This window comes from Meleagris gallopavo, chromosome 3 (genome assembly GCF_000146605.3).
Source record: "Meleagris gallopavo isolate NT-WF06-2002-E0010 breed Aviagen turkey brand Nicholas breeding stock chromosome 3, Turkey_5.1, whole genome shotgun sequence".
In the NCBI taxonomy this organism is placed as follows: domain Eukaryota; kingdom Metazoa; phylum Chordata; class Aves; order Galliformes; family Phasianidae; genus Meleagris; species Meleagris gallopavo.
Window position 1 is genome coordinate 25,206,859 of NC_015013.2, and position 27,971 is coordinate 25,234,829.

The following is a 27,971-nucleotide window of genomic DNA, read 5'->3' on the forward strand; positions in this document are numbered from 1 at the left end:
AGGGTAAGTTTAGGTTGGATATCAGGAAAAACTTCTTTACAGAAAGGGTTGTTAAGCGCTGGAATAGGCGCTTAAGTTCAAGTTGGCAAGGAAAGACCTTTGATTGACAACTTTCCTGCAAAACCAAATCAAGGGAAAAAAGTAAAAATAGCAAAGAATTTAAAAATTGGAGAAAAGGCAGTCAAAATGATTGGCATTTTAAGTAAGCATCCAAACTTCTGCATTTTACTGATAGATCCATAAAGCCCAAACCTCTACAGGTTCTGGGAGAATTTAAGTAGTGATCTGTATTTTCTCTCCTTGTCCCACTTCCCCAGTATCCTGTTATGCAGGGTACCTATCCAGTGCATGCAGGCAACCAAAAGCCTACTGAAATCCAGATTGGACTCTCAAGGACTTAAGTAGGTACTAGATCAGAGTAAAGAATGATTTCTACCACTAAGTTTGCAACCAATTAATTTGCATCAAGAAAATGATGTAATTACAAATTACAAAATACTATGCTGTAGAAACACTTTACCTTGAAAATGACGCAGGTTTATTTTGAATAAACAACAGATAATAGAAAGGCTTTTGTAATATAATATGTGAGAACTATTTTTGAGGAAACAGATAATTATATTTCAGAAATTAATAGAGAATATCATATCTAATGTCTGCATCCACTTTTGTGATTACACTGGACTTTATTAAAGAAACTATCAGCAATTTAGAAGATTTGGGAAGAAAAAGATCGGGAAGATTGGGAAAAAAAGCTGTCTGACATACATGTTTTCACTATATTTTGTAGTCCTTGCTCTTCTGTGCTCATAAAACCTTCAACTGAACTAAAGAAAAAGTATTAAAAAAAACCATGGAGAATTGAGGCATTGAGGAGAAAAAAATAGTAAAAATAAGCTGGGTGTCAACTATAGTACAGACTATCATTTTAAGCATGTCTCCTAGATGATTGTAATACATGGAGCTGCTAATAAGCAATGATTTCCACCAGTTTTATTCAGATACTTAACGTTTTCCATTTCACTTTGTGAGCTTGTAATTATGATGATTACAAGTTATGTATTACTTTGAAGGAGTTTAACACTGTAGGAAAAATTTAGGATTAGGATTTGTCCTTAAACATTCTTGAGAAGCAATGCCTGGGTCAGCCTAATACAAGATCTCTAGAGTTTTCCAACAGCTGCAGAGAGTTATACTAAATTAATGTAATTACAAAAGAAGTACTGAGACGGCAAAATGCAAATAAGAAATGTACTTCATTAATTACGTTACTAAGGTGAAAGAAAAAAAAAAAAGACTAGCACATTTGGAGCTTAAATTCTTGCTGTTATCTCCATTTTTTGGATCATTTTTAGTGGTAAATTGAACCTTATTAAAAACAAAACAAAACTAGCAACCAACCAAACTAAAACAAACAAAACAAGAAACCCAAACCCACCATAAAAAATACCACTGAATGCATGTTTCTAGAATTTAATGCCATTAATTATATTGCTGAATATAAATACTTGGATCAAGTGAATCCTCAGAGGCCAAATGGATCTCTGGAGACTGACAGAATGAGAGTGTGATTTGTTGATCTAGTGAAGATGGATGTCATTCAGCACTAGACCAGCATTTAGATTTTTAGGATTTTGAATATTATATATGCATGTGTATGTGTATGTGTTTGGTAGTTATGAGTATATATATATATATATACCTATAACTATACATATATATACACTTGTAACTATATATATATACTTATAACTGCAGTTGGATGTATCAAACTTCTAATTTCAGATTTCTTTTCAGATTTCTGGAGCTCAGTTCTCTTTTGACTGGGTCTCTGAACACAACTCACTTGAAATGTTAGTGGCCGTTTCTCATAGGAGTATTCAGTGGAAATCATAACTCTTTCTTGCCAAGGCCAGGAAATAATACTTATCCCTGATCATACAATATCATACATATTGCTTGATTGTTGACCGGTTTCCCAGGCATGTTTTGGACTCCAGCTGCTTTTTCCTGTTGAAAACCTGGACATGACTCAGGGAGAAGTTTGCTTTAGATGCTCTTGCCAAGAGGCACTTCATTTAGGGTTTCCCTCCAGAGCCCCTAACTCTGTGGTATGACCTCTTGCTGCCTGCCCAGGTGTGCAGCACACCCCTGATTTTGTGCTGTAAGGATGCTGTACTCCAGGGCGCAGCATCAGCATGCACTCCATGTCAGAGCCATAGCTAGGCCATACACCAGAAGTCTGCAATGTCAGGAAGCATCAGCTTGAAGACAGTGAGTATAGACGTGATCTCTTTGGTCTCTGAGATCCATGGATGGGTTGATAGGGAAAATAATCTAATGGGAAACATTGCCTCTTCTTAGTAAGTGCCTTTTTGTTATGAACAGAGACTGTGTAGGTTTGTCCTCAACCTTTGGAAAAACAGATTATTTCTGACTGAAGCGCTATGTTGACTTTGTGTGGTTTGGTCATCTTTTTTGTGATGGCTTGCAAGAGCGTGTGGGCAAAATTCCTTTATTTGACAAAGTCATGCTACTTTAAGAAGGAAGCTACAGAGATTCCTGGGCTTTGCGGTGTGTAAGCAAGCTGCAGGAACAGCATGCTGCAGCAGTGTTTGCCCTGAGGCAGTACTAACTGGCACTGCAGTGTTACAGTACCTGGACTCACGTATCTGTGTAGTAATTGTTGCATGTTGTACACTGGCAAACTTTGTCATGCCGTTTTGATAAACTCTTTTTCTTGCTTTTCCAATTACGTTGATTCTTTTTAGTTTGGGAACATCTACTAAGCTCACACATCCATAAGTTATATGTTATATCCATATATATACATATATATATATAAAATGTATAAACTGTAAAGATCATTTACAATAGTCATGACTTTATTACAGATTGACTGTCTCATGTTGATCCATATTATCTGTATCCTGTGACATACCAGAATGCTATGCACTTGTTATCATTTACAGAAGAAATGCATTTACTCTTCCAGAACAAATGGAAATTTGTTCCTGCAAGTTCAGCAGGAAATAAAAGTAATTTCCTCTCCTGTATTAAAAGCCTTTGTAGCAAGTCCTTCATGTCAACAAATAGCAGTTCACAGCACAATATTGGGAAACTTATAAAACAAATTTTCCTAGACAGGTATGTCATTTTTCCTTTCAAGCTTTGAAGTGATTCAGTTCATTTTTTCCAAAGAGAAAATTAAATTTAAAAAAAAAGACCTGACATGATAATCCCTCCAGATCCACAGAATTCCCTGAGGTAGCTCTGAGATAATACAGTTTTCACAACTTTCAAGTGCAGGTCATAGTTTCATTACTTCATAATCAAAGTACAGTATATGCACAGGTGTTTGCAGATTATAGGGTATTTCTCAATTTTTAATCTTTGGAATACAAATACTAGTTTTTGTTTATACAAGAACTATGATTATCAGTGCATATTCAAAATAGTTTCATGCAAGATTTATGTGGATTTTTCAAGAATCTTAAAAATATTCTGAATGCATTTCATATCAATTGTATTCCTACAGGTTATAAACATTTTGTCAGTAATTAATTATTCTAACTGGGAGTTTTTCCCATAATGTTTTGGCCCTATGGTGAGGTCTTTTTCTGGAAATGCAAAGACCTTTTTAGGCCATTGGACCTCCCTTGACAAGCATCATGATCAGGCCAGACTGTGAGGCAGGGCTTCTGTGTTTAGCAGTTGTACAGCATGTTCCTCTATGCGGATCAAATGGATACATTTGCCCAATGAGTAGAATCTACCAATCAGGATATTTTTGAGAATATTTCGAAGAGTAGATAGGGTTACAGGCTATAAAAACTCAAACACAGAAAATTTTACTTTTTCTTGCTATTTTGAGTGCATTGTTTTTTAACATCTTGTAGATGCTTCTTTAAATCGGATCTAACTTTTGTATGGTGGAGGATCAGCCCAAGTCGGTGCAACTAGTGAATGCCTTTTTTCCATGAAATTCTTCCATGAATATAAGAACAATCTAAAAGAATACTGCATAGAGGGAAGAAAGTAACATACATTAAAGATTAACAAAAAACAATGACTAGGTGGTGTTGATGCCTTTGTTTTTTAAGACACAATACACTGATACTGCGTGACTTACGAGAGCTCGCGTTACTGACAAATTCTGCCCAAATATGTTTGTGTTCAATATGCAGAACTGAGTCTTGGGAAAATGCGTTGTGTTACAGACAGATCTCAAGGACGTGCTTAATAGGATCATAAGTAAAAGTTTTGAGGATGAGTGGGAGAGTTTCAAATGTCTACTCAGCTTCAGATATCTAGGAAGCTGTTGACCATTGCTGACAAAAACTTCCTTGAAGACTCTCAGACAGGACAAGAGTCTGTATAACCTGGGAGCTGAGCTGTCTTTGGAGAAATGTTCAAAATGCCAGCTTTCCTGCCCTTCTTCCTTCCTTTCCTTCCACTTAAAGCTTTGACAAGTTAGCAGTGTTCCTGTCAAATGCCGAGATTCAATCACAGCAGCTTTTTTCAATACAGTAAGGCCATCAAATGTTCACCTATTAAACATTTTTTGGAGTTTTGCGTCACAGTGGATGTTTTTAAAGAAAGATTGTTTTGTGTTTTGTTTTCTACTTTAGAATAAAATTACAAATGTAACAAAACCAAAATTTTTACTTGTTTTTTAGAGGCACCAGTTTTTTTAATAATGATTCCGTATGCAAGGGGGGCTCTTCTCCACAAATCCACGTATCTAACATGTCTGTCTTATAAGAACTCATCAAGTTGTCGATCTCTCTTAAACTCAGGCAGTCTTCTTAGTCCTAGTAATCCTTATGGAAAATGGGCTATAAGGTTATTGTCTTTGATATCTACTCATTCTTTCTTTTCAAGAACTATAATTATACATTGTTGCCTAGTTTGTTTGTTTTTTATTCTCTGATTTGTATCACTATTAGCTCCTTATATCATATATACTCCTTTTATCTACTTAGAAATTTTTTAAATGAGATAGAACTGAGATGTTGTTACTTTACCACTGAATGCTGTCACTTAGAATTCTCTTTCTTCCCATTAAAGCCACTGAATGTATTCTTAGTCACACTTAGTAACCATCCATTATTCTGGTAATCTAGAGTGGCATGGTGGCAAAGCAAAAACAGAGTCTAACATGAAAGATTAAAGTAGTTACACAGTAAGAATACACCTGCTAGCGTCGTGGAGAGGAAAAATTTGATGATGCTCTTGAAGGTAGACAACAGTGAGCTGGGCCATGGCTGCCTAGCACAGTTGCATGCCACAGACACCCAGAGCAGAGAGAGCCCATCTAGCCCATGTAAAAGGGCCATGAAACAGCTAGTTCCCCACAAGGAAAATAAAAGGTATGTTTTTTGAATAGTAATGTCTGAAGATAAACTTTCATGTCCTTATGACCGCATCTATCACTGATAGACAGTAAATAATCTTTTATTTTGTTATTTTCAGAACCCAATTTTGTGTCATCTTATGACATTGGGAATTTCACCTACTTCTTCTTCCGAGAGAATGCAGTTGAACATGACTGTGGCAAAACAGTCTTCTCTCGTGCTGCTCGAGTGTGCAAAAATGATATTGGTGGCAAGTTTGTGCTGGAGGATACCTGGACTACCTTCATGAAAGCTCGGCTGAACTGCTCTCGTCCTGGAGAAATTCCATTTTACTACAACGAACTGCAGAGCACTTTCTTCCTGCCGGAATTGGACTTGATCTATGGGATTTTTACCACTAATGTGTAAGTAAATTCCATGATATATCTTTTTGCTACTTACGAAAATAAAAAGTAAATCTTCTGGGCTGTTCTCTGTTCTGTATTTGCCAAGTGAACACAATAATTTCAAACTACTGTTTGCCTAGTCTTATGAACAGATTTCAGCATCAAATGCATCCCATAGGAATTGCTGAAAGTGTATAGAAGGAAGGTACAGTTCTTAATATTTTGTTACCTCAAGGAGGCAGTTGTGTTTTAAGACTATTATGTCATCCTTTTCATATATCTTAAGGCTATTTTATCATCTTTTTTGTACGTTTTATGCCTATTTCATTTATTCTTGCAAGCACTTTTTTGTTACACATTATTTTCTGAGCATAAATACATTATGTATTTATGAAATAAATATTTTGTAATTATAATTTCACATTATCATAAAATTGACATGATGTAAGTTTACCATGTCAATAAGTGTTAACTTGACCCAAACAAATACAGAGAGATTCTCTTCAATTTTAAAAATTAGTCTTAACATATTCTTATTTGTGCTTTAGTATCAAACCAAAAGTTTAATCTAATTTCAGCTGGACTCACTATTACCAACAAGACAAAATTTAAAATGGTATTGTTTAGTCTGAAAATTAAATATTGTGAATTACATAAAAGCTTTCTAGACTCTCAGCTCTGATAGTCAGAGTTATTTAACTTTTTGGAAAGAAAGATGACTTTGCCTCAGAAATGTGCAATTACTTAAAACGTGATAAATAGTGTTTGCTTGTCACTAAGTGAGAGTGGCCCTTGAGTTGAAGCTGCACAACCCAATGTTCAGCCTGTGTGAACACGGTTTTTTTTTGGTTTCAGATTCTTTTGCCCACCTGCATTTTCTTACTGCATAGGTCATTTCTGCCTAGAATTTTAAAATTTTAAAAATGGGCATTTATCAGTGCCCCTTTCTAAATACTCGAATACCTATCTACTTCCTGTAAATGTACATTACCCGGTTAGCAACAGTCACAAATGAATGCCAGCAAGTTATGATACCTAAGTTGATTGGACAGTGAGCATGAATTTGGGCCTTAGTTCATTTCTCATACTTTTGGTAAGTCTGATGTTAGCATATCAAAGATGTCTTACAGACTTTCATACCCTTTTCCTGGCAGCTCAGGCTGTGAGCATGGTTTGTGAGGGGCAGCTTGCACCAGGCTGTGACCTTTCCTGACTCAGACGGTAATTTAAACTCTGTTCTTAGACTGGAGAAATGTATTGAAGCAAATTCTTCTTTTAAAAAGAGAATAGAAGAGATGTTAGGACTACTAGGAATAGGAAAATTTGGTGCTGGTTAGTTTTTTTTTACTAGCTACCATGAAAAGCTGGTTCAGAAGAATTCTGTTCCAGAAAATCCTCAAGGCTTTGTCCGTGGAAGCTTATCTCAGAACGACTATTGACTATTGCCTATGCTACAAATTCCACTTGCTCTGAGGTTGTGTAAAGTGGTCAGGGCTGCCACAATTTTTGAGAAGGAATCTGTGAGTGTAAGACTACCTTTGCTACATGAAAGCAGGCAGCATTTGAAACTTTGCTGCTAGTTCTTTCTTCCTTAATAGTTTAGCATTCTACCTTGTCCAACAGGGGCATACTATTCAAAGAGAAATTAATTACAACTGATTTTTTTGTTGTTGTTATTTTCCCATTTAAAATATATTTGTTTCTGTCATCAAATACTATACATAAAATTTTGAATATTGTGGAAATCTTTTTAGAATTTTGATTACTTCCCCAAGTTGCATGTGTCTCACAGATATCTGCACAACCCATATGATTTCAGCCCTGAAACCTGATGATGAATAAGCACTGGAGTTTCCCATGAGGGAGACCACCATATTCCTTTCCATAGATGTAGGTTGAGGTACTACCAAACCACATTAAGCATTCTTCGATCTCAGTAGCTTCAGAATTGCAATGATTTTATTGTACACTAATGCTTATTTTTTGCATATATACTGTGAATCATTCTGTGGGGGATGACCTGAAGCATTTCTATGAATAAAAGTATTGTGAGTTTTAGCAAAAACTACACAATTTATGTGTGGCTGACTATTAAGTCCATTGCAACTCTTGCTTCATAATGAAGCTGATTTTGTTTCTTTCACACCATTTGAAAATGTACAATCATCAATCTGGTGACTTTTAAAGACTTAGAAAATTCAAGAAGATTCTGTTTTGTTATAGTATTTGTTAGCTGCTATTAATGATAATCTATATACTTAGAGTATTATCAAATCCGCTGATAACTGATTCTGCAGAAATTGTTAGCCTGAAACTTTAGGATTTGGAGATTCTTTGAAATAAGTGTGACAAGCATAAATAAGAAAACTGATCTTTCATCCTGCTGTTAAATCAATATCTCTCTTTTTTTCAGTTTTGAAAAGTTTTGTTAAGAATTGATTGCCTGGGATTATTTTTTCTCCCCATAATTTTGGAGTTTTTATAGTAGGCTTGTGTAAAACAGGAATAATTTTAATAAATGAATAAATAAGAAGAATGTGATGTGGATCAATTGTTAGCAGTTCTACTTGCAGTGCAAATATATACTATTGCCACCACCTTTATTAACTATGCCATTATCTCAAATTGTGGAAAAGTTTTTCAGGTTAAGACCTCTCTAAGTCACTGACTTATACTGTTTACAGTGTGCAAAATTACATTATTGTCTACCACATTTCCAAGAGAAGAACAGGAAACTGTATGTTTGGCCTGGCTGCTGTCTATTCTTGTAACAGGAGATCTAGAAATCATGCAGGCCAGGTTGTTTTCCCTTGACGTGTTTCATTTTTTAATTTTAATTTTAATTTTAATTTTATTATTTTTTCAGTAAAACATCATTTGAAAGATGGAGTTTTTGTTCAGGTGTTTTACACAGGGGTCCAGAAAAATAACATAAGCTGAAAATCCTTGACTCTTTGTACTGCCTAGAAGAAAGCAGCCCTAAGAATAATTGTATCCTGTGCATGGAAACTAGAAGAATCACATGTCCTTGATACATGTGATTATATGTGGGAATAAAGTCTGGCCTTTCTATACTAGACTAGCAGCACATGTAGAGAGTTCTGAGTTTCTCCCACATGAGCTAATTGGCAAAGGTGACCAAAAATTTAAGTCCACTGTAAGCATGTCATGTATCTTTATCCTGAGATACCTTCTCCTTGTTGACCATATCCATTTTGTTAATTACTTGAAGGATCGAAGCATCAATAAAAGGAAATATTATTTATTTTTCAGCAAATTGAGTTTGTAATGTTGTTATCCAAGTTAATATTTATATTTCTTTTGCAGGAACAGCATAGCAGCCTCAGCAGTTTGTGTTTTCAACTTGAGTGCCATAACTCAGGCATTTAATGGACCCTTCAAGTACCAGGAAAACTCTCGCTCTGCTTGGCTTCCATATCCCAATCCTAACCCAAATTTTCAGGTACAGATACATATGAGAAAGATGATATGTATGTTGTTGGTTTGTTTGTTGTTTTTTTTTTTTTCCCCAGAATGTTGTGTAGTTCATAGTTATTAAGACCAGTTTTCCAGTACATTACAGCATGAGTCTTTAAAACTGAAAATAAATTTAAAACTGAAGAAAGCTTAAGAGTTTCCCCCAATTTCAGCATTGTTAATTTTGCCTTTTCACAAAATAATTTGGGTTGAAAAGTGATGTTCTCTCAAGAGTAGGAGGAAAAAAGGCTTAACTTCAATATTCTGTCAGAACACAGCTATCTGTCAAGGCAACATTAATTTCTATCTCAAATGTAATCAGATTGCTATTTTCTTTTGCACTATGTGTGTGCTATTACAATCAGGAAAGGAAACATTATTTGACAGAAAGAAAAAAAGAGAACAAGAAAAAAGGAGGAGTAGTCAGTGTTACATATGTTTCCTCATGAGGAGTTTGAGTAAAATAATTTGTGAAATGGTGTCCTCTTTATTTGAATTTGTCAGCCTCAGGTCTTGTAATAATCTGTGGTTGGCTGACAGTATACAACTAATTAGTTCAAGGAGAGTCAGTCAGTAGAAATTTTTAACAAAAATAATGGAATATTTATGGTAAGCACATAGCCATTTGTTGTGACTTAGCCCTGGTAGGTAGATAAGCACCACACAGCTGCTCTCTCACTCCCTTTCTTCAATTAGACAGAGGGATGAATGTATGATGATGAAAAGTTCATGGGTTAAGACAGGGACAAGGAGGTCACTCACCAATTAGCATCACAGGCTAAACAAAGTCAGAATCAAGAGAGTATTTTAATTTAATGCCAACTACTAACAGACAAGAGCCATGAGAAACTGAAAGCAAATTAAAACCACCTTTCCCCATCCACCCTCTACAACATTCTTGTCCTGAGCAGGGCAGGGGACCAGACAATTGGGGCTGTGGTCAGTTCATAACATTTCATCTCTGCTGCTCCTCCATGGTCACTCATTGCCTCTGCTCTGTGTGGTTGCCATGGCTGCAGGGGATGGCCTGCTCCTCTAGGCCTCTCCCCTATTCTCCATCTATGATTTCAGGAGTTCAATGCTGCTTCTTTGACAACCTTCCCCACCTTCTTGTTAAGGGCCAGGAGGTCTTAGGCATAAAACAGAACCACCCACCAGAGACTGCAGGTAGTTTTAGCTACTTCCTAATTTATGCAAACAAAGGAAAATAAGGAATTAAATTTGCTCTGAATTACAAGACAATTACAAAGCCTTGTTACTTTGAATTTGGTGCTATTGTCAAGTGGCAAAACACCATTTAATTAAGTCATATGGCAGAAGCAGGCTATATCTGTTTATTACTTTTTGCATTTTGCAAAAATATTTATGTTGTCATAGTACTGACTGTAAGAGGATCTAAGTAAGGCTGAACTTCTGGAAGAGGAATCCTGAAGAAAGGCTTGTTTGTAAACGTTCGTAAACTTTCTTTCTAAGTGCGACTCCAGTGCAAGTCATTCATCTCTGCCTTCAAAACCTTTACTAATGCATTAGTAATCATTGTGGGTGCATCCCACATGGAATGGTACAAGCAAAAGAAGCTGACAGTCTAACGGTGATGTTAAAAACAATCTGAGACTGTACTGTACTGCCAGTGCTCATCTCTCGCTCCCAGTCCAGGCATAGAGGTGCTGAAATTCCTTTCTTGGGTAGTCTGGCTGATTTTAATATGGCTGGTACTTTCTTTATCAAATTTACAAGAAGAGCAGCAGTGGTTGTATAAGATCTCATGGAACAGTTTTGCAGGCCAGAGCTACTTTTAAGAGCTGTAACATGGCCTTTTAAAACGCAATATTGAAGCCAATTCATGTTAACTGTTCTCTAGGTATCATTAGTGATGCCAAACTTCTGTTTTTTCACTGGTGCTATCTTTTATTCAGTTGAACTTTCTGTCAGATTTCTGGCTCTGTAAGCACAGTGCTGACATATACCAGAAGCTAGTCTAATGCACAGAGCTGGATGTAACCATTTTTGTGACTTCACAGTACTCTAGAATACATATTGCATGGAGAGTGGATAGTACATTGGCTGAATGACTGATTTCCTTTCCCAAAATGAGTTCTTTTCTTTTGCAGCGTGGTTATGGTAAAATACTTGAATTTTTGTCTGCGTAGTCTCTGAATTTTATTTATCCTCCAAGCATTCAGCTGCTCAGCATTAAGAGACAGAAGCATGTGACTGTGAAGGAAGACTACTTCTGGGTGGTGATAGTTACATCAGACATTGTATTTCCAAGGCTGAGTTATATTGATTTAATATTTTCCAGATTGGAATACCACTGAAGTCCCAGTCTTTAAAAACACTGTTTTTCTCCTGAGCTCGCTTTCTCTTTACACAGGACATTTTCCATTGTAAGACCAATGACAGTGTACTATGAGCATTCTAGCTGGAATCTTTCTAGTTTTATATATTCAGATAAATTCTTGTTTGGCACAGTTGCTTAATTTTTTCACTGGCCTGACATGCAGGGTATTCACAAAGCAAAAAAAAAAAAGTAGTAATTGTTTCCTGTTGGTTAACTGTCTTGCCTCGTCATAGGTTCTCTCATTAAGGAATTACTGATTGAAATTGTTTTATTTTATTTTTAAGGTTGTGTATTTGGAGTGATTGCTTAATTTCAGACTGATAACATGTCAATGATAAAAAAAATAACTGGTTGAATTTTGCTGCAATTCATAGTATCATTTATGACATAGTAGAATAAAGATATGACTAGAGTATCTCTTTCACATCACTGTGATAAATGTAGTGAAGTAATGTTTTACTTCTCTGATGCAATAATATTTAAATAAACATGGAAATGTTTGCATACTCACATCGGCTGAGCATTTATCTCCTGTTCTCAGTTAACTGAAGACCTAAATAGAAAGATGTTAAAATCAATTACTGATTACTTTGCTTTGCTTATTTATGCTTGGACTTTTTCTCTGCACACAAAAATTAGTACAGTTTCCTGATATATGATCAATTTCAAAGCAAAAGTATCTTGGCAATGGATAACATTTGTAGTTTGATTTATAGTGAGAGCTCTGCATGGTCCATTCTTGGCTAAATGCACAGAGTCTGAAGAAGTTTATAGAACTGTACATAAAGCTTGTCTTGGGATTTCTATCAGACTGCCTGTGGTAGGCCTTGGGATTTCATATGAAAAATTGTAATGCCTTTAGCACTGTGTCTGTGTAAATTCTGAAGAAAAATAGTCTGAAAATTTTATGACAGCTTTTCTCTGCCCTTCTCTGTGAATGTAAGTTAGAGCCAAATATTACTATAGCCCACCTGTGCTCATTCTGATGCCCTTTCATCTTGTTTGGATTTAGGGAGTACCCTTACTACTGTCTCAGGAAAGTGGAGCTTCCTCAGCCATTGTGTGGACACACTGATCAGCACCAGAAAATGACCTTAATGTGGAATTACAAAGTATATCTATGACACACAGTTTTAGTATTTATGTTCTTGTGCTGTAATTCACTGAATTAAATTTTTGGTTCTGTTGACGCATATGATAATATTATTTTGTGTTTTCAGTGTGGCACCATGGACCAGGGTTTGTATGTGAACCTAACTGAGAGAAATCTTCAGGATGCTCAAAAATTCTTCTTAATGCATGAGGTCGTCCAACCTGTTATTCCAATTCCGTACTTCATGGAAGACAACAGCCGATTTTCTCACGTGGTTGTGGATGTTGTGCAGGGCAAGGACATGCTCTTCCATATCATTTATCTTGCCACAGGTATGAACTTTGTGTTGCTGTAACAACTGCAGAAGTTTGAGGTCTCTGAATTTTTAATGATCTGCAAATCACTTTTGGAATATGCATAGCACCTTGAATAGGTTGATGGTTTTGTGTGTGGTTTTTGTTTTGTTTTGTTTTTGTTTTTGTTTTTTGGACAGCATTAACTCTGCCTTCTATATTTTATGAGCAGAAGAGTCTGGCAGTTTGCAGCATCTTTCTTTATATTATATTTTGAACTCAGATGTTGGTCTCTGTTTCCTATTCTCCTTTGAAGGCATAAAGTCTACATGCTATCAAGAAAATGAATGGCTGGAAATTCCACAAACATGAATTCACAAGTTTCTCTTTTATCCTTTGTATGTAGTTCAGGATACATTCTCACTCAAGGTTCATATGTTGTTTTAAAATCCTGTGAGGTAGAAGGAACTCAAATAGCAAATGCAATTACTGCTATTGCTATTTCTGACTCTTCTGCTCGAAAATATTTTATTATCTTTCCTTTTTGTTGCACATTTAAGTCATCCATTCCTAAGCATTTCTGCACTCTGTGTTATTGTTCTTCCATTTATAGATAACTCATCTAAACTCTAGCAATGAAAGAAAAATAGTCTTACATCTAAAATTGTCTTGGTTAGAAGTATTACTTTCTAGATTCAAAAATTCATTTAAGCTTCTGAAAAACACTGAAGGCGTTAAACTGTTTTTGCTGAACAAGGTTGTCCCTGAGATGGAAATATTAGATTAAAGCACCATGTTTACAGCCTCATGACAAAAAACTTACTTCTCACATATTTAGTAGGGATAGCCCATCTAAGGAATGCTAGTGTGCATTTTCGATTTTGTAGTGAGTAGGCACTAAATATGGAAAATTTAAAGCAGGACTCATTTAATCAACAGGAGAAAAAAGATTGCAAGCAGCAAGTTATTTGATCCTGCAATCAATGAAGTCAATTTCAAATTTGTCATCAGTTCAATCGAAACTGGATCAATCGTTTGAATCACTTAAATCATGACTTACTGATGAAAATTGTATATCTGTAACTTGTAACTTATCAAGAGCCTAAGAAAAATTTGCATTGTGGCTCAATATATAATTTAATTTTCCCTGAAAACAGGATGCTTTTCAGAGATGATTGCATCTTTTTAGACTGAAGAAATTTTAGAATAATATGGTTCATTTTGATGAGGCAGTATTTCTTGTCTAATTACCCTAATAGGTGAAGTTTTTACATTTTACTCTGTGAAAGTTAGGCAGTAATATGAAAGCTTTTAATAGGTTAGAACTTTTTTTTGGATTTCTCCAGATGTAGTCAAAGCAACTTGCTGGTTGGTAAAGCATAGCATTTTAAGTGAAATCATGCTTCTTCTAAATGCTGTTTGTATTGTGGCAGTCTCTTGACAGAAACGGAATTACAGAAACATGTACTTCATTGGTTTTATATTTATCAGTGCATTATATGATATTTACATTATAATGGCAACATTGAGTATGAAATAATTTGTCATAATTCTGATGGACTTCAGTTTTCAGATTTCCTCACTGTGTTTCCTTCTATGTCTTTTTCACTAAGCGAAGATCTGAACTTTCAAGTTTCACGGTTCATTAATAAATTGTGTTCAATAAAACTTTTAGTTTTTTTTTATGCATCTTTGCTTCTGCTAAGAAGGCAGTGTTTGTATGTTCCTTGTTATGTATAAGTACCCTGCAGTTTCATTCTTCTCTGTTCCACTGTTTTCAGTCAGCCATGGAAATAGGATATTCTGGTAGCTGAATCTTTAGTCTGGCACTAGTACATGCTTTGATGTAATCAGAAAGTGTATGTTGTATGAATATCAGAAACTGTAAGATGAAGAAACATACTAACTATATAATGTTATGAAAATTTTATTGACAGAGTGAATTCTGTTTCGTTTTGAATTCACCCAATGGCAGTGATTTGTGTTCATATTCCTTCTGTGTGCCACCTCAATTAAGCATAGGAACTAAGCTTTATTTTCCAGTGAGTATTAATACTCACTTCATCTACATCATCTTCCCCGCAATGAACAAGAATAGTACAGCTAGATCAGGTTGCTCAAGGCCCCCTCCAGCCAGACTTCAAATGTCTCCTGGGTCAGGGCATCTTCCACATCTCCGGGCAGCTATTCCAGTGTCTCACCACCCTCACTGTAAAAATCTTCTTCTTATAGCCAATCTCAATCCTCCTTCTTTTAGTTTGAAACCATTTCATCTTCTCCTATCACAGTAGACCCTGCTCAAGACCCTTACTCCTTCTTTCCTATAACCTCCCTTTAGATACTGAGAGTCCTATATCAGGTCATCCCAGAGCCTTCTCTTCTCTGAACAGCCCCAGCTCTCTCAGTGTGTCCTTGTAGGAGAGGTGTCCCATCCCTTGGATTATTTCTGTGGCCCTCCTTTGGACACGCTCTGACAGGTCCATGTCTCTCCTGTACTAAGGACTCCACATCTGGAGGCAATACTCCAGGCAAGGCATCACCAGCGCGGAGTAGAAGGGCAGGATCACTTCCCTTGCCCTGTTAGCCATGCTTCTTTTGATGCAGTCCAGGATACAGTTGGCTTTCTGGTCTGCAAGGGAACGCTGTTGGCTCATGTCCTGTTTGCCAGCCACCAGTACTCTCAAGTTCTTTTTGGCAGGGCCCAATCCTCAGCTTGTATTGATAGTGGGGGCTGCCACAACAGAGGTGCAAGGCCTCAATTTTGGTAGGTTTTCAAGACCATGCAGCAAACCAGTTCTTTTTATAACTAGCTCTTCTTTGGCCAGGAGGTTGGACTTAAGTCTCATGCTATCCCTTCCAACTTGAATTGTTCTCTTTCACATACCATGGTATCAAATTGTTCGGGCTAAATTGAACTATTTGGTGCCAAAAGGGAAATTCATTCAACACACAGGATGCTGGCAGTAGGGAGTTTATATCTACTGGCATGAGGCAGGATTGATCCAACCTATACTATGTGAGATGTATTCTGCATAACTTTTGTAATTATAATTCATCACAATATTTTTACAAAATTGTCTCTGAAAATTCACAAAGCTGATTCAGTGGAAAGGTAAACATATAGATTGGTATGAATACAAATGAACATTCTGCTGTCTTTGTTAATCAATGCAAAAATCTCACTCTTTAAATCAGATGGGTACTAGTTAAGAGAAAATTCTTTCTTCCTCCATCTCACGTTCACCTGCCTATCCACCTTGTTATCAGAATACAAATACTACAGAGGATAATAACCTTGATAGTATTAACAGTGTAATCTAGTTTCATTAAGCCTTAAATAGGGATAATATTACAAGAGAAGAAAATGTGAGTAAGCATACAAATGCATTAATCTGCTGTGTCAACAGTCTTCATTTCTTAAACCTCTGCCGAGTCACTATTCTACTGGAGATTCTGATGTGCTGGGATTAACATCTACTGCTGGTATCAAAAATATATTTTACTGCTTTGGAAACACATCTTAATCTTCTGCTGCACTGACTTCCAACAGAGGAAGAAAGAATAGATCAATTCTCGCACATTCTCTTTTACTTAGAACAAGCATAGTGCTGCTAGCTTTAGTCAGGCAGAAATTCCTGGAACATTTTTCAGTGGTTCAGAAAGGAAAATCAAGGATAGTGTGCTAAGGGAAGTTCTGAACTGAGACTCATCTCTAATACCAGACTTAAAAGTAAAGCAGGCTACTGAATGATCAATATTCTGATGACAATTTAAGTTTAAAAAACTTTGCTTCCTTCCTAATTGGAAAAAGCTTAAAGCAAAATGGTATTCTGTATATCACAGTTTGTGTGCTTGGCTCTTTTCTCCCTTCTTTTTCTTTCTCCCTTTTATTTTTTCCTTTCAATTTGCATGCCTAAGTGTCCCGTGATTAAAACTTTGCCAAAATACAAGGGTCTCCAAAGCATTTTTCAGAGAACAGGGTACTGAAATGAGAGCAAAATCTTTAGAAAGCATACTGGCACTACTGGAAAAAAAAGTAAAAAAACTGTGGAAAACTGTCCGTGTTTTCTCTGAAGGTTGCTCAGTGTGCAGAGGATGTGCTCTCTGTATCCTGTTCAGAAATCATATGTGCCCATTGGTGGATCTTCATTATGGTAATTAATATTTTAGCACTGATAAAATTAGGGCATGGTGACCTTACAAAGACCTAAGGAAGCCTGAAGAAATATTTACTGTTGGCTGTGCTGCATACCTCTAAAGAATGGCCTGTTGACTGAACTAGGCCTGAATTTTTATGCCATAAAGACAGAGTTATTTTGAAGTTTAAAGATGACTGGAATAGTTTCGAACAGAAGTTGTACAAGAAGTTCTGGAAGGTGTTATTGTTTACCCTTCTTTAGACTCAAATTGTACATAGCATTGCAGAGAGTAATGATAAAAAGCAACTCTGTTGAACCACATACAACAGTAATTATGAAAATGTGGAGACCTTTCATAAAGAAATTTCTAAAAGTTTTTTTTTTTTTCATAATGCAGATGGATATTTCATACATTTTTCTTCAGTGGGGGAAAAACAGGCAGTAAATCTACACAAATATAACATATTTTTTTGTTGTAGCCCTTGCTGATGTTGTAGATTTAACAGAAATTAGTCCTTATCTCATGAAGTGATTAATGACGCTCATTTTGGAAATGTATGTCTTTGGTGTGTCTTACTAGATGACTGTAGATGACTGCAGCAAGATTTGATTCTCCTGCTTACAATACTGTCCTTTTTTTTTTTAGGAATGCACCACATAATCTGTTAGGGAACATCCCATTCCATGATTCAATACGTATACGTGTATTTTTGCTTAAAATTTTTGCATGAAGTATTGCAATTTTCCTGGCGGACTACAGGTTCTGATCAAAGTATGCTTTCATATTTAGTGCGCACTATGTCATAATGTATATGGCAAGTGTGAATCTATGAACCTTAAAATTACAAGCAAAGATATATGCTTCTATACATTTCGGACATGGTGAAGAGAGCAACAGAGTTTAATTTTTTTCCAATAGGTGGTGTTTCTGAGTGTTTTATTTCAGGTGTGTTGAGACTGAGAAGTAATCTGCAGATAGTTTTTGTTGAAAGAAGCTATAGACATTTTCTCTTAGTTTGAGAAGCATCTTTTTAGCCTACAATAGAAGGCTAAAACTACAATATAAATGCAATAATAATGATGATCAAGTAGTTGTAATTTGAGTCACAATTCAAGTGTGAAAATGTAGTGGGCTATTTGTATATATTAATACTTTCTAGTTTGAAAACAGAGCAGCAGGAGAAATCAGAGTGCAGATGGATAATGGGGCATATGCACTGCAACAGGCAATAATGAGAGAGTGTTAAAACTCCTTCTCATCTGTTGTAATAAAAACCACAGTTACTGTGTTTTTTCTGACTTTCCTAGACAATGACATGATATGCTTTTACCCAGTTGTAAAGCTCCACTGCAACATTTCCAAAACTACTTCTCTGTAACTTACCTATCTGGCCTTTTGCATTAGCATTTTAAGAGGATTGAAACATAGACAGCCATCAGTTTCTCTTCCATCTAGAAATGGTGTATCTTGGAAGACACCACTCATAACAGTAACACGATGATCCTGAACACTATTTAAGAAATTGAGCAGTAAATCATCAAATAAATAACCTTACTCTATGCTCCTTTTACATTGAATGTTAATACTGATGAAGGAAAACCCTATCTGAATTAATACCTTGTTTGTGTTATTAATCTTTCCAGGAAGCATTTTACTGCAAAGCTTGAAAAAATACTGCATTGTTATGGCTTTGAGTCTGATAACATTCAGGCTGGGATTTATGCAGATGCTATTACCAAGAGCACTTATAATGTGCTCTTCTCAGAATATTTATATTATTTTCCACATAGAATAAAAAGAAAGAAGGATAGTGTAAAGCATAGCTCTTTTACTAGGTAATTTAAACACAGAAAAATTGATTTACTTCTGCCTTGTGTACCGTGTCAGCCATACTGGGCAAAGTGGCTTTAAATGTTACCATGTTGGAATGACCATGCTGGAAGTCTAGGTTACAAATGATACTGTCAGGCTTTATAGAATCAAACCTCACATTATAGATGTTCAGGAGTACTGATTTCCCTTGACTTTTTCACTCTTTGTAGAAATCTATCATTCTGCCAGCTCCAGTAAGACATAAGGTGGTTTCTTAATAAGTAGAAGACTGTAACTAGAACTGGTTAAATTATTCATTGACAGCAACTTATATGTGAGAACAAATTACCCACCACTTATTTGTAGTCAGTTTTTCTTATTATAATCAACTCATAAATAGATCATGATTTTGATTAGTTTGTTTCTTGTGTTTGCTCAGATTGTTTATATTTTTGACAGCACATTCATGAATTACTTGCTGCAAATAGATGAAATTTGTATTCTGTTCCCACGGGACAAATTTAAATAGGAACAGCCCTTTCTTCTACTCACAGGTTATCATTTTGTTTTAATGATTGCCCAGCTCCATTAGGTAAGACTGTAAATAAATGTCTGAAGAACACAAAGTGTGGGCACTTCAGTGCTACCACTGGAAGTCAGAATTGCTTCTGGACGAGGCTGCTACAGGGCCTGGTTTGGTCCTTATCCTAGGAAGGTTCAGCCTTTAACCAACTCTTGCATGAGTATGTAGTTAGTGATCAGGATCCTTACTGAGAAATGTGGAGAGGAAGGGGCTTGGCTATGTACAACATTTCAGAAAGGTTTAGGCAACTTGACACATTACTAAGCATTGTAAATATGCATAGAGTATTCTGCAAGGCTTTTTACTTTGAGAAAGCCTTACATTTAAGGTGGACATGACTAAGAGCGACTCAATGAACCCAACCAAAGAAGAAATATTTAATCAAAAATGTTCAAACCAAACATAAGACTCCTCTTTTACCCTTAAAAGAAGGGAATGCAAGATCACAAGTATGATGATATTATATGTATGGTATTCAGTGTGCACTTTGAATGAAGCAATTATTAGACAGGATATTCTACTGAACTCTTTCTTCTCGCATTTGTGAGCTTCTTCATTCTGCTGCACTTTTCACAGTAAAACTGAATGAATCCAAATGTTTCAACTAAGCAAATACCAACACTGTCACTAGCAATCAACATTTGGAATTTTTTTGTTGTTTGTTTTTACATTTACTCAGCCCCCGTCATACTCCATGGCATATTTTCCTAAGGTAAAGAATTTCTGAATAAATACATATCTCTCTTTGTTCCATTACACTGAAGAGTGATCATAAGATATAGATATGTTATTCCCAGAACTGTGGCTTTTTTATGATGTGTCTTGTAGCTCTGCAGACAAGTTCACAAAAAGGTAGTCTAGGCACTGTCTGCATTTTACTATATCAAGTCACTGATTAAGAGAATCTTTATTTTTTATTTTTCTTACCTCATGAATCTTGGAAATTTGATTCTATAGCTGCACACTTTCAAAAAGAATAGAATGAACAAAACAAACGTAGTGGTTAGATCACTAGTCAAGGTTTTAAAAGCTGATTTTTAATTATGGACAAATGTTCCAGTTCCTAGGCTAATAAAAAGATTATAATATGATATGGTGTATACTGTGGCTATTACTGCTTCAATGTTTTAGAGAAAATCTTCTGGGAAGAGGTTCTAGGTTCATGTCTCTAATTCCAAGTTTGTTGCTATCTTTTCTCCATTTACTTCCTAATTGACATTCTATTATTAACAAATGAGTGGCAGCATCAGTCTTCCCTCCGCTGTTTCTGAACAAAAGCTGTCCTTTATGCTGAAAATGCTGCTGACTTTCCATGTATGTCATACAGGATTTGTACTGAACTTGGCTCCACTGTGGACAGAGACATACAGGCACCATGCAAACTGTAAATGTATTTGAGTAGAGGAGAATCCTTGATTCATTGTAGTCAGCCAAGTTTATGATGGTTCTGGATTGGTACAGCAGTTAGTTGTCTTTCTGGTACTTCAGTGAAAATAGCCACATACGACTCAGTTAAGCAATTAGGCAAGGTTTATAGTGAGCTATTATCTGAGGAACAGTTTTCTCCACTTGTGCACGTAAATGCTTCTTTGATCTCGGCACTGGAAAATTTATTCAGTGGGAAAATGATCATATTCATAGCATGTTTTGGGTAGTACAAGATATTTATTATTATGGTGGCACAATGGGAAAGCAATAAAAAGTAATAGGAGCAGTAAGCACTCCCTGTCCAGCCAGATCCAATCAGAGTTAATACATCTCAACTTTAGAAGGCTGGCGATGATCCAGGGTCTGTATGGTCTGTATTCCATAGTAATTTTATCTTTTGTGTGTAGCGTGACATTCTTCATTGCTGCTCTGTGTCAGATAGCAAGCCTTAAATCATAACAACCATTTCATCTTGCAACTAATAACTATGTTTATTGTCTCTTCTACTATTTCAACAAGAGGTTACACATTTCTTTAGTGGGACTTATCTTTATTATCTGATAAGTCCAGTCCGACCTACTGATTAAATATTTTAGCAGGTCTCTCCTAAGCTAGAATGCTTTCTCTTCCTGAGAAGCTCCTGGGAATTTAACGTAGGCTTTATTTATTTATTTATTTATTTATTTATTTATTTATTTATTATTTTTTAATTTTCATTTTGAATTACTTTATTCAATACCAGCCCTATATTCTTTTTCCTTTCAGAATCCAGCATAACAAAACTAGACATCTCTCAGCAGGTATAATGTTTCCCATTCAGAACCAATAGACTGTGTATGACTTCTGCCATTTTTTTTATCTGGGCTTCAAGTTCTGTGTCATTTTCATTAAAAGTAATGTTGGATAGTGAAAACAAGTATGGCTGTCAACACAGCATATTGTCAAATGGACCTCCTCAAGAATATGTTATTCACTTCTCAACTGTAGATATTGGACATATTTGGCTGTAATGTAACTGACCTTAAGGAGTAAAATGTTTTCATATCTGTGAACAAAAAAGTGTTGCCAATCATACTTCAATCACCTAAGAAAAATCCTGTACCTCATCTCTAGCGTAGTTGATCCTGATTTGATTTTGTCTGGACACACACAGTAGGTAGCACGCTTTAAGTAAAATCTGAAGTACATCCCTAAGGAATCTCTGTATGCTTGTTTCTCATGATAATATGTTTGCTTAAAAGAATTCATATTCAAGAAACTAAAATATTTGAGACTTCTAAAAAGTTAAAGTAGTCTGATTGCACATAAGTTAATGTGCATATGGGCAGGCTCTCTTTGATTCAAATATAGTAATTATGATCAAAGGCAATAATGATGTAAATTTTTTTTGGCTGCGGGCTACATGCACCAGCATAGTCTTGGTATTTGTTCTATTTAATTTTGAACCTGGCATTGCTTTTCTGAGCCGGAAAAATGTGTCTTTTTGCATGCCAGCTTTGTGTGAGATTGAACTGGCCTTCTGTGAGGATGCTGTCTTAATTTGTCATGTAAATCTTGCATTACTGGGTAATTTTTATAGACAGAGTTTGTATAAATTAAATGCAAATGTGGAATGAGATGATCACTTGGTATGATCAATGACTTCATGCTTGGTATTGTCATGAATTGTGCTTCTGCTCTATACTGTATACCTGAGATTTGCTGATACTCTCCACAGAGGAGAGGGAATACAGGGCATTAGAGCTAAACCTGAAATTCTTGTGAATCATGTTTTTGCCAGCTTTCTGTTCCCCAGCTCTTTAAAACCTCGTGTTATGCTGTTGTTTGAATCATATCCTCTCTACAGGAGCAGCGTTTCTTAAACCAATGTTAGTATCTGTGTTAGTATCGCTATGTGTTTGAATGCTCACATTTGAATGTAAGTTTCTTGAGGAGATATAAACAGTGTTACGTGGTATAGGGACATGATTGAGTAGCTGTGCTTTGAGCTAACCTGTTACGTGTCCCTAAGATTTTCATGTTTAGTGAACATGGCAACATGACAGAGAAAGGGCTGTGATTCTGTGGCAGCAACACTCAAATGGGGTATGAAGAGCTGAGGTTTAATTCTTCTTGGAGCTCAAAGTCATCTGTTCTATCTCCTTGTTGAATTCTTAATCTAGGAGAGAATAGGCTGCTGTGGGTAGGGATGAGGCTTCCTGATGGTGGTTTCATCTGCAGGCAGATGCATGGTTCATCTGGCCCGAGAGGAGCACTACAACCCACAAGCCAAATAGGTCCAGAATTCATCTGGAGAAATGATTTACTGCTTTCATTCACCAATGTAGGGACTATTAAAATGTTTTTCTGATGCCTTTTTAAATAAGCAGAAAGTGCTCCCTGAAACTCCCTAAGAATATGAAAGGCACCTTTTTCTTGCAGAGCATAAAATCACATCAGAAGCTGCTGACGCTAAAGGAGAAGTGCTTTTCATATGCTCAGTATATATTGCTTATCTCTCTCCCTCCTGTTCCTAGCACTTCGATACTCCTTCTCACTGATGCGTGGTAACACAACTCTTAGAGACTTCATGATTTTTCTTAGCTGCAGCCGAAACTTTTCTATTTTAGTTCAGCTATCTTCTGTACATCGAAGGAGAATGAGGTAAATGTGTGTCGCTGGTTTTGATTTTGTCAGCAAATCAGGTCAATATGGATGAAAACAATATAACAAAAGAGGTTTGAAATCTTCAGTGGGAAAAGGCACTTGTTAAAGTATTTGCAGTGAGCTCTTGTTATAGTTGAATAAAACTTTTACAGAAAAGTGAAATTTCAAGTGTTTATTTTTTTTCCTGTTGGATAGTGTTACTGTTCTGAATACCAGTTTCACACATGAAGACTTAAGAGAAAGAAAGCTACCAGTTGAACCCAGAATTCACGAGTTCTCCAAATTAACGCATAAGAACATTTCCTTAGTAACACTTTTATCATTGAAAATTAATAAAATGATCTTGCAAGTAAAAGATCATGAAAAGTTACTGCTTCATAAAGTTTTAGAATAGCTACTGCTTTATGTTGTATAAATAAAAGTAATGCAGCAGATAGGTTGAAATTTTAGTTAGTAATTGGATTTGCATCCACGATAGCCTGCAAAGGATCTGTACCTGCAATCATTTTTCTTATAAGTATTCTAAAATCATGTTTTACTTCTGAGTAAGCTGAGTACATGATCTGTTATAGGTGGTTTCAGTTCCTCTAAATCAGACAAAATTTTACAAACTTGCATCTTATCTCTGTCACATCTTTGGTAAGCTGAACATCTCTTGTAAGATTGAAAATGAAACAACAATAGTAAATAAAGGTGTGACAATGAATTTGATTCATGAAAAATACATACATTTTGAGATTATTGAAAGTACTGGACTGTTTTACTGGAGCTGCATTTAAATTCCAGTTTGACAGGAGACATGAAATGGGCACCAGAGGATGTTACATAAATTATATTATTTTCTAAAATGTGATGCATTTTTGAATCATAGGCAACACCTCTAGCAGAAACCTTAATAGCACCAATTTATATTCTGTTGTACTTTTAGGAGTGGTGGAAGTTTCCTGTATAAAAGCAAATATTTAACACTTTGCACCATGATTAATGGAAGAAGCTTTTGCTGATTCAACTGCAAATTCAATGATGTTTTTGATACATTATAATACATGGAAATTAAGTCTACAGGGAATAGAGCTGTTCTAAAGAATGCATTATGTTTAAAAAGCTTTCTCTGGAAAATAGTAAAGAAAATATGTCCTGATTTCCTTTGATAGTTATCTTCCAAATGTGCTGTATTTGAAGATTGAAACTAAATTTATGTAGTATGTTTAGGTGGGAGACTGAGCTTCAATAATCATGTAACCTTACTGTTTTCTACAGTGTGTGCTAGGTGTACATTATTTTGTCTTCATTTAATTTTGGGGCAGTGACTGTCATTAACTGCACGTTCTTTATCTCATTCCAAACACATGGCTTTGAAGAAAGTTCCTGACTTTGGAATAACTTGTATCTAGATCAGTGCTTTTTAATCAAAAGAGTCATTGAGGCAGTTATTCTATATCCTATGTAGAAAGGATAGTACATAAATATTCCCTTCATAAATTCATTTTAAATCTTGACGTAGAGTCATCAGAAACTCCTGTAGTTACAGAGGTACAAATGAATTTATCTTGGAATAGCCACTAGGGCATTAAGAAGCTTCTCTTGTTAATCATTTTAGAAGGTATTCAAATAGGTTCTGACTTAAATTGTACCTTTCAGCTTCTAAATAGCTGGGAAATGAATTAAATTGCCTCTCCCACATAAAGACTGGGACATGAAGTGGACCATTGAAGTTCTTCATTGACAGGCATTATAAAGTATGTATCTCATTTCAGCTTTAAATCAAATTAATTTCCAGTACTGTAAGGAACTGCATCAATACTTATTTGAAATGTAATAGGATAGTGAGAATAAGAAGGAGGAACAAAGAAGATAAATCTAAAATATTGTCTGCTCGTTTTTTATAGATTCTTCCATACCTGCTGTTGTTACATTTAAGAACTAAAACAAAATAAAAACAAAAACCAACAAACATAAATACAAAAATCTGATTGAAGTAAAAAGAGTTTTTATCTAGAGAAGAACATTTTAACATAGGCTTTTTCTTGATTTTACTTTTGCTGCTTCAAAAACTCTCTTCAAAGAAAAAGCTTAACTTTTCCTATTTCCTAACTTGTATACTAAGGTAAATGATTTGTTCTTTGAAACTATTACACACTAAATAATGTGTGATAGAACTCTTTTTATACAATGTATAGCGTAGCTTTTACTAAAATATATTAGAATGATATATATATAATTTTTACACTTCTTTTTTTCTAATTGTCTTGAGAATGGAAAACTGACTGTGTGATTGTAAAGGTCAGTTATGAATTGTGTGTAAGAGGAAATTGACAATTTTGATTGATTATTTATGGAAAGTGCTATTGCTTGAATTTGAGAATCTTTGCTTCCCTGCTCAAGCTTTTACAACTTAAAATGTTGTGCTCTAATGCGACAAAGTATATATAGATTGTTATTACTCTAGCAAAAATGTATAAATAAACTCTGAAATCCAAAGCCATTTTTTGAATTTGGCATGATGAAGAGAATGATTGGATTTAAATTCTGAAATTGTGTGTGTGTGTGTATATATGCACGTATACGTACACAAAAGCCTTTGCATTTGTTTCTGGAGTAGACCCAGAACTTGAAAGGACTTGGTTTTCTGTGTACTTCCTATGGGGCCAAAATCTCCAGATTCAAACTTATTTTTTGCTGTTTTCCATATGGTCTCCTGTGTGACCTACTGTAGCGAACCTGCTTTAGCAGGAGGATTGGACTTGATGATCTCCAGCCCCCTAAAATTCTGTGATTCTCTGATTCTCAGTGATTTGAGTGTATTTTCTACAAGTAACACAAGCTACTCAGTATTCACTTTTGTTCCAGGAGATTTTTAGTGGTATTCATACTAGCTTTTATAGGACCAAGCCTATCACATGGATTACTGTCACTTAAGTTAATTAAATTTACTTAATTAGATGTCCAAGCACAGTGATTTATGTGTTTTCTAGGTTGCTTGCATAATGTTTTCTCCAACAAAAGTTAGTCACTTGTGATGATGTGATGGAGTAAGGAAACCTAAGTTAAGCTTTTCTGCAAGTAAATTATGGTACAGAGAATAACCAACATTCCATTTAGCCAATCAAGTGCTTAAAAATAAATTTCCATATTAAGAGTAGAGAACAGCTTACAATGTTTCGTAGGGAATTGCAACAAAATTCTTCCACCTTCTGTGTTTCCAGATACTTCATTTCTTAGAAGCTTTTGTTATATGGTTAGCTAATTGATTCTGTAATCAATTAAATGTTTTTAAATACACATATTTCTGTTAGTATCTGCCATCATCTTGTTATCATCATCCTGATAATGAGTTCTAATAGCAAGGCAATCACAGTACTGTATTGTTGAACTTCTTATTTTGCCTATCACAGTTTTTATTTTCTATTAAGACTCAAAGCAGAACATATTCACATCTTTAATCTCCACTTTAGATTCATTGAGTCTTCTATAAAAATATCGCCATGCATATTTTATAATATCAATCAATATTTTAAAAATAGAGAAAAATAAATCACTCTGACCAGACTGTTAAAACATGGGTGAATTGCAAATGGAAAGGCAAACTGTGAACATTTAAAACAGTTCTGAAATTTTTTTTAGAATTGAAATTTGTGTCTTGATAAGGCATAGGAGTTCCACATTCAGTGTTTGAAGTTTACATTTTTTTTTTCTCAGTTAGGATGAGAAGTAAATAAGAAACATTTAAAAATATGACAATGTTTTAAGTACTATTCAGCAAATTAAATGAGAAATTTTAAAATCAAACTGTATTCTTTTTGTTTTCTGTATCAACGTAAAGGCAATAAACCTGCCAATAACATTTTTGATTTTTAAAGTGGAAGGATTTAAGTTCAGTCTTTCGTGCTTTAGGCTATAGTGTGATAAATCCCGTTCCTGTAATTCAAGTATTATTCATGCATACATCAAAAATTTGGAGGTGAAAGATATTTTCAGTAATAGAGAGTGATTATGTGTTCTTATCTTCAAATATACCCGTACTTTAAATCAAATTGTACCTCATCCCCATATGGGAAAAGAGATTATAATGAAGATTTTAATTATCTATGTTCTACTGATAATTTAACTAATCTTAAAGTTATTTTTAGAAACAGCAAAAAAGAGCAGGCTTTGAATGCTCTCATATTCTGTGTACCATATGCATCTTTTTTTGATTTCACACAGATTGATTAATCCTAAGGCCTGGGCTTTTCCCTTCCAGCAAAACCAGCTGTTCTAGGCATTAGCTGTTCCTGTCTCTTTTTTTATGTGTTGAGCATTATGCAACCTAATACTTCCTGTCTTTGGAATACATTCTGCAATTAAATAAATGAATGTTCTGCTTTGCTTTCTTTGAATCCCGTCGTGAAAGAAAGCAAATAACTCTGTTATAT

At 35.3% G+C, this 27,971-nt stretch overlaps 1 protein-coding gene across 2 annotated transcripts in view; it reads left to right on the top strand.

Moving 5' to 3' along the window:
* The window catches only part of SEMA5A (semaphorin 5A), a 238,393-nt gene that overhangs the window by 109,662 nt on the left and 100,760 nt on the right, over positions 1 to 27,971 (top strand). For both annotated transcript variants that reach the window (XM_010708516.3, XM_010708517.3), the window contains exons 8-10: positions 5,476 to 5,761; positions 9,071 to 9,206; positions 12,782 to 12,986. In XM_010708516.3, coding sequence (XP_010706818.1) covers positions 5,476 to 5,761; positions 9,071 to 9,206; positions 12,782 to 12,986 — 627 coding nt within the window. The remainder of the gene's footprint in view (positions 1 to 5,475; positions 5,762 to 9,070; positions 9,207 to 12,781; positions 12,987 to 27,971) is intronic.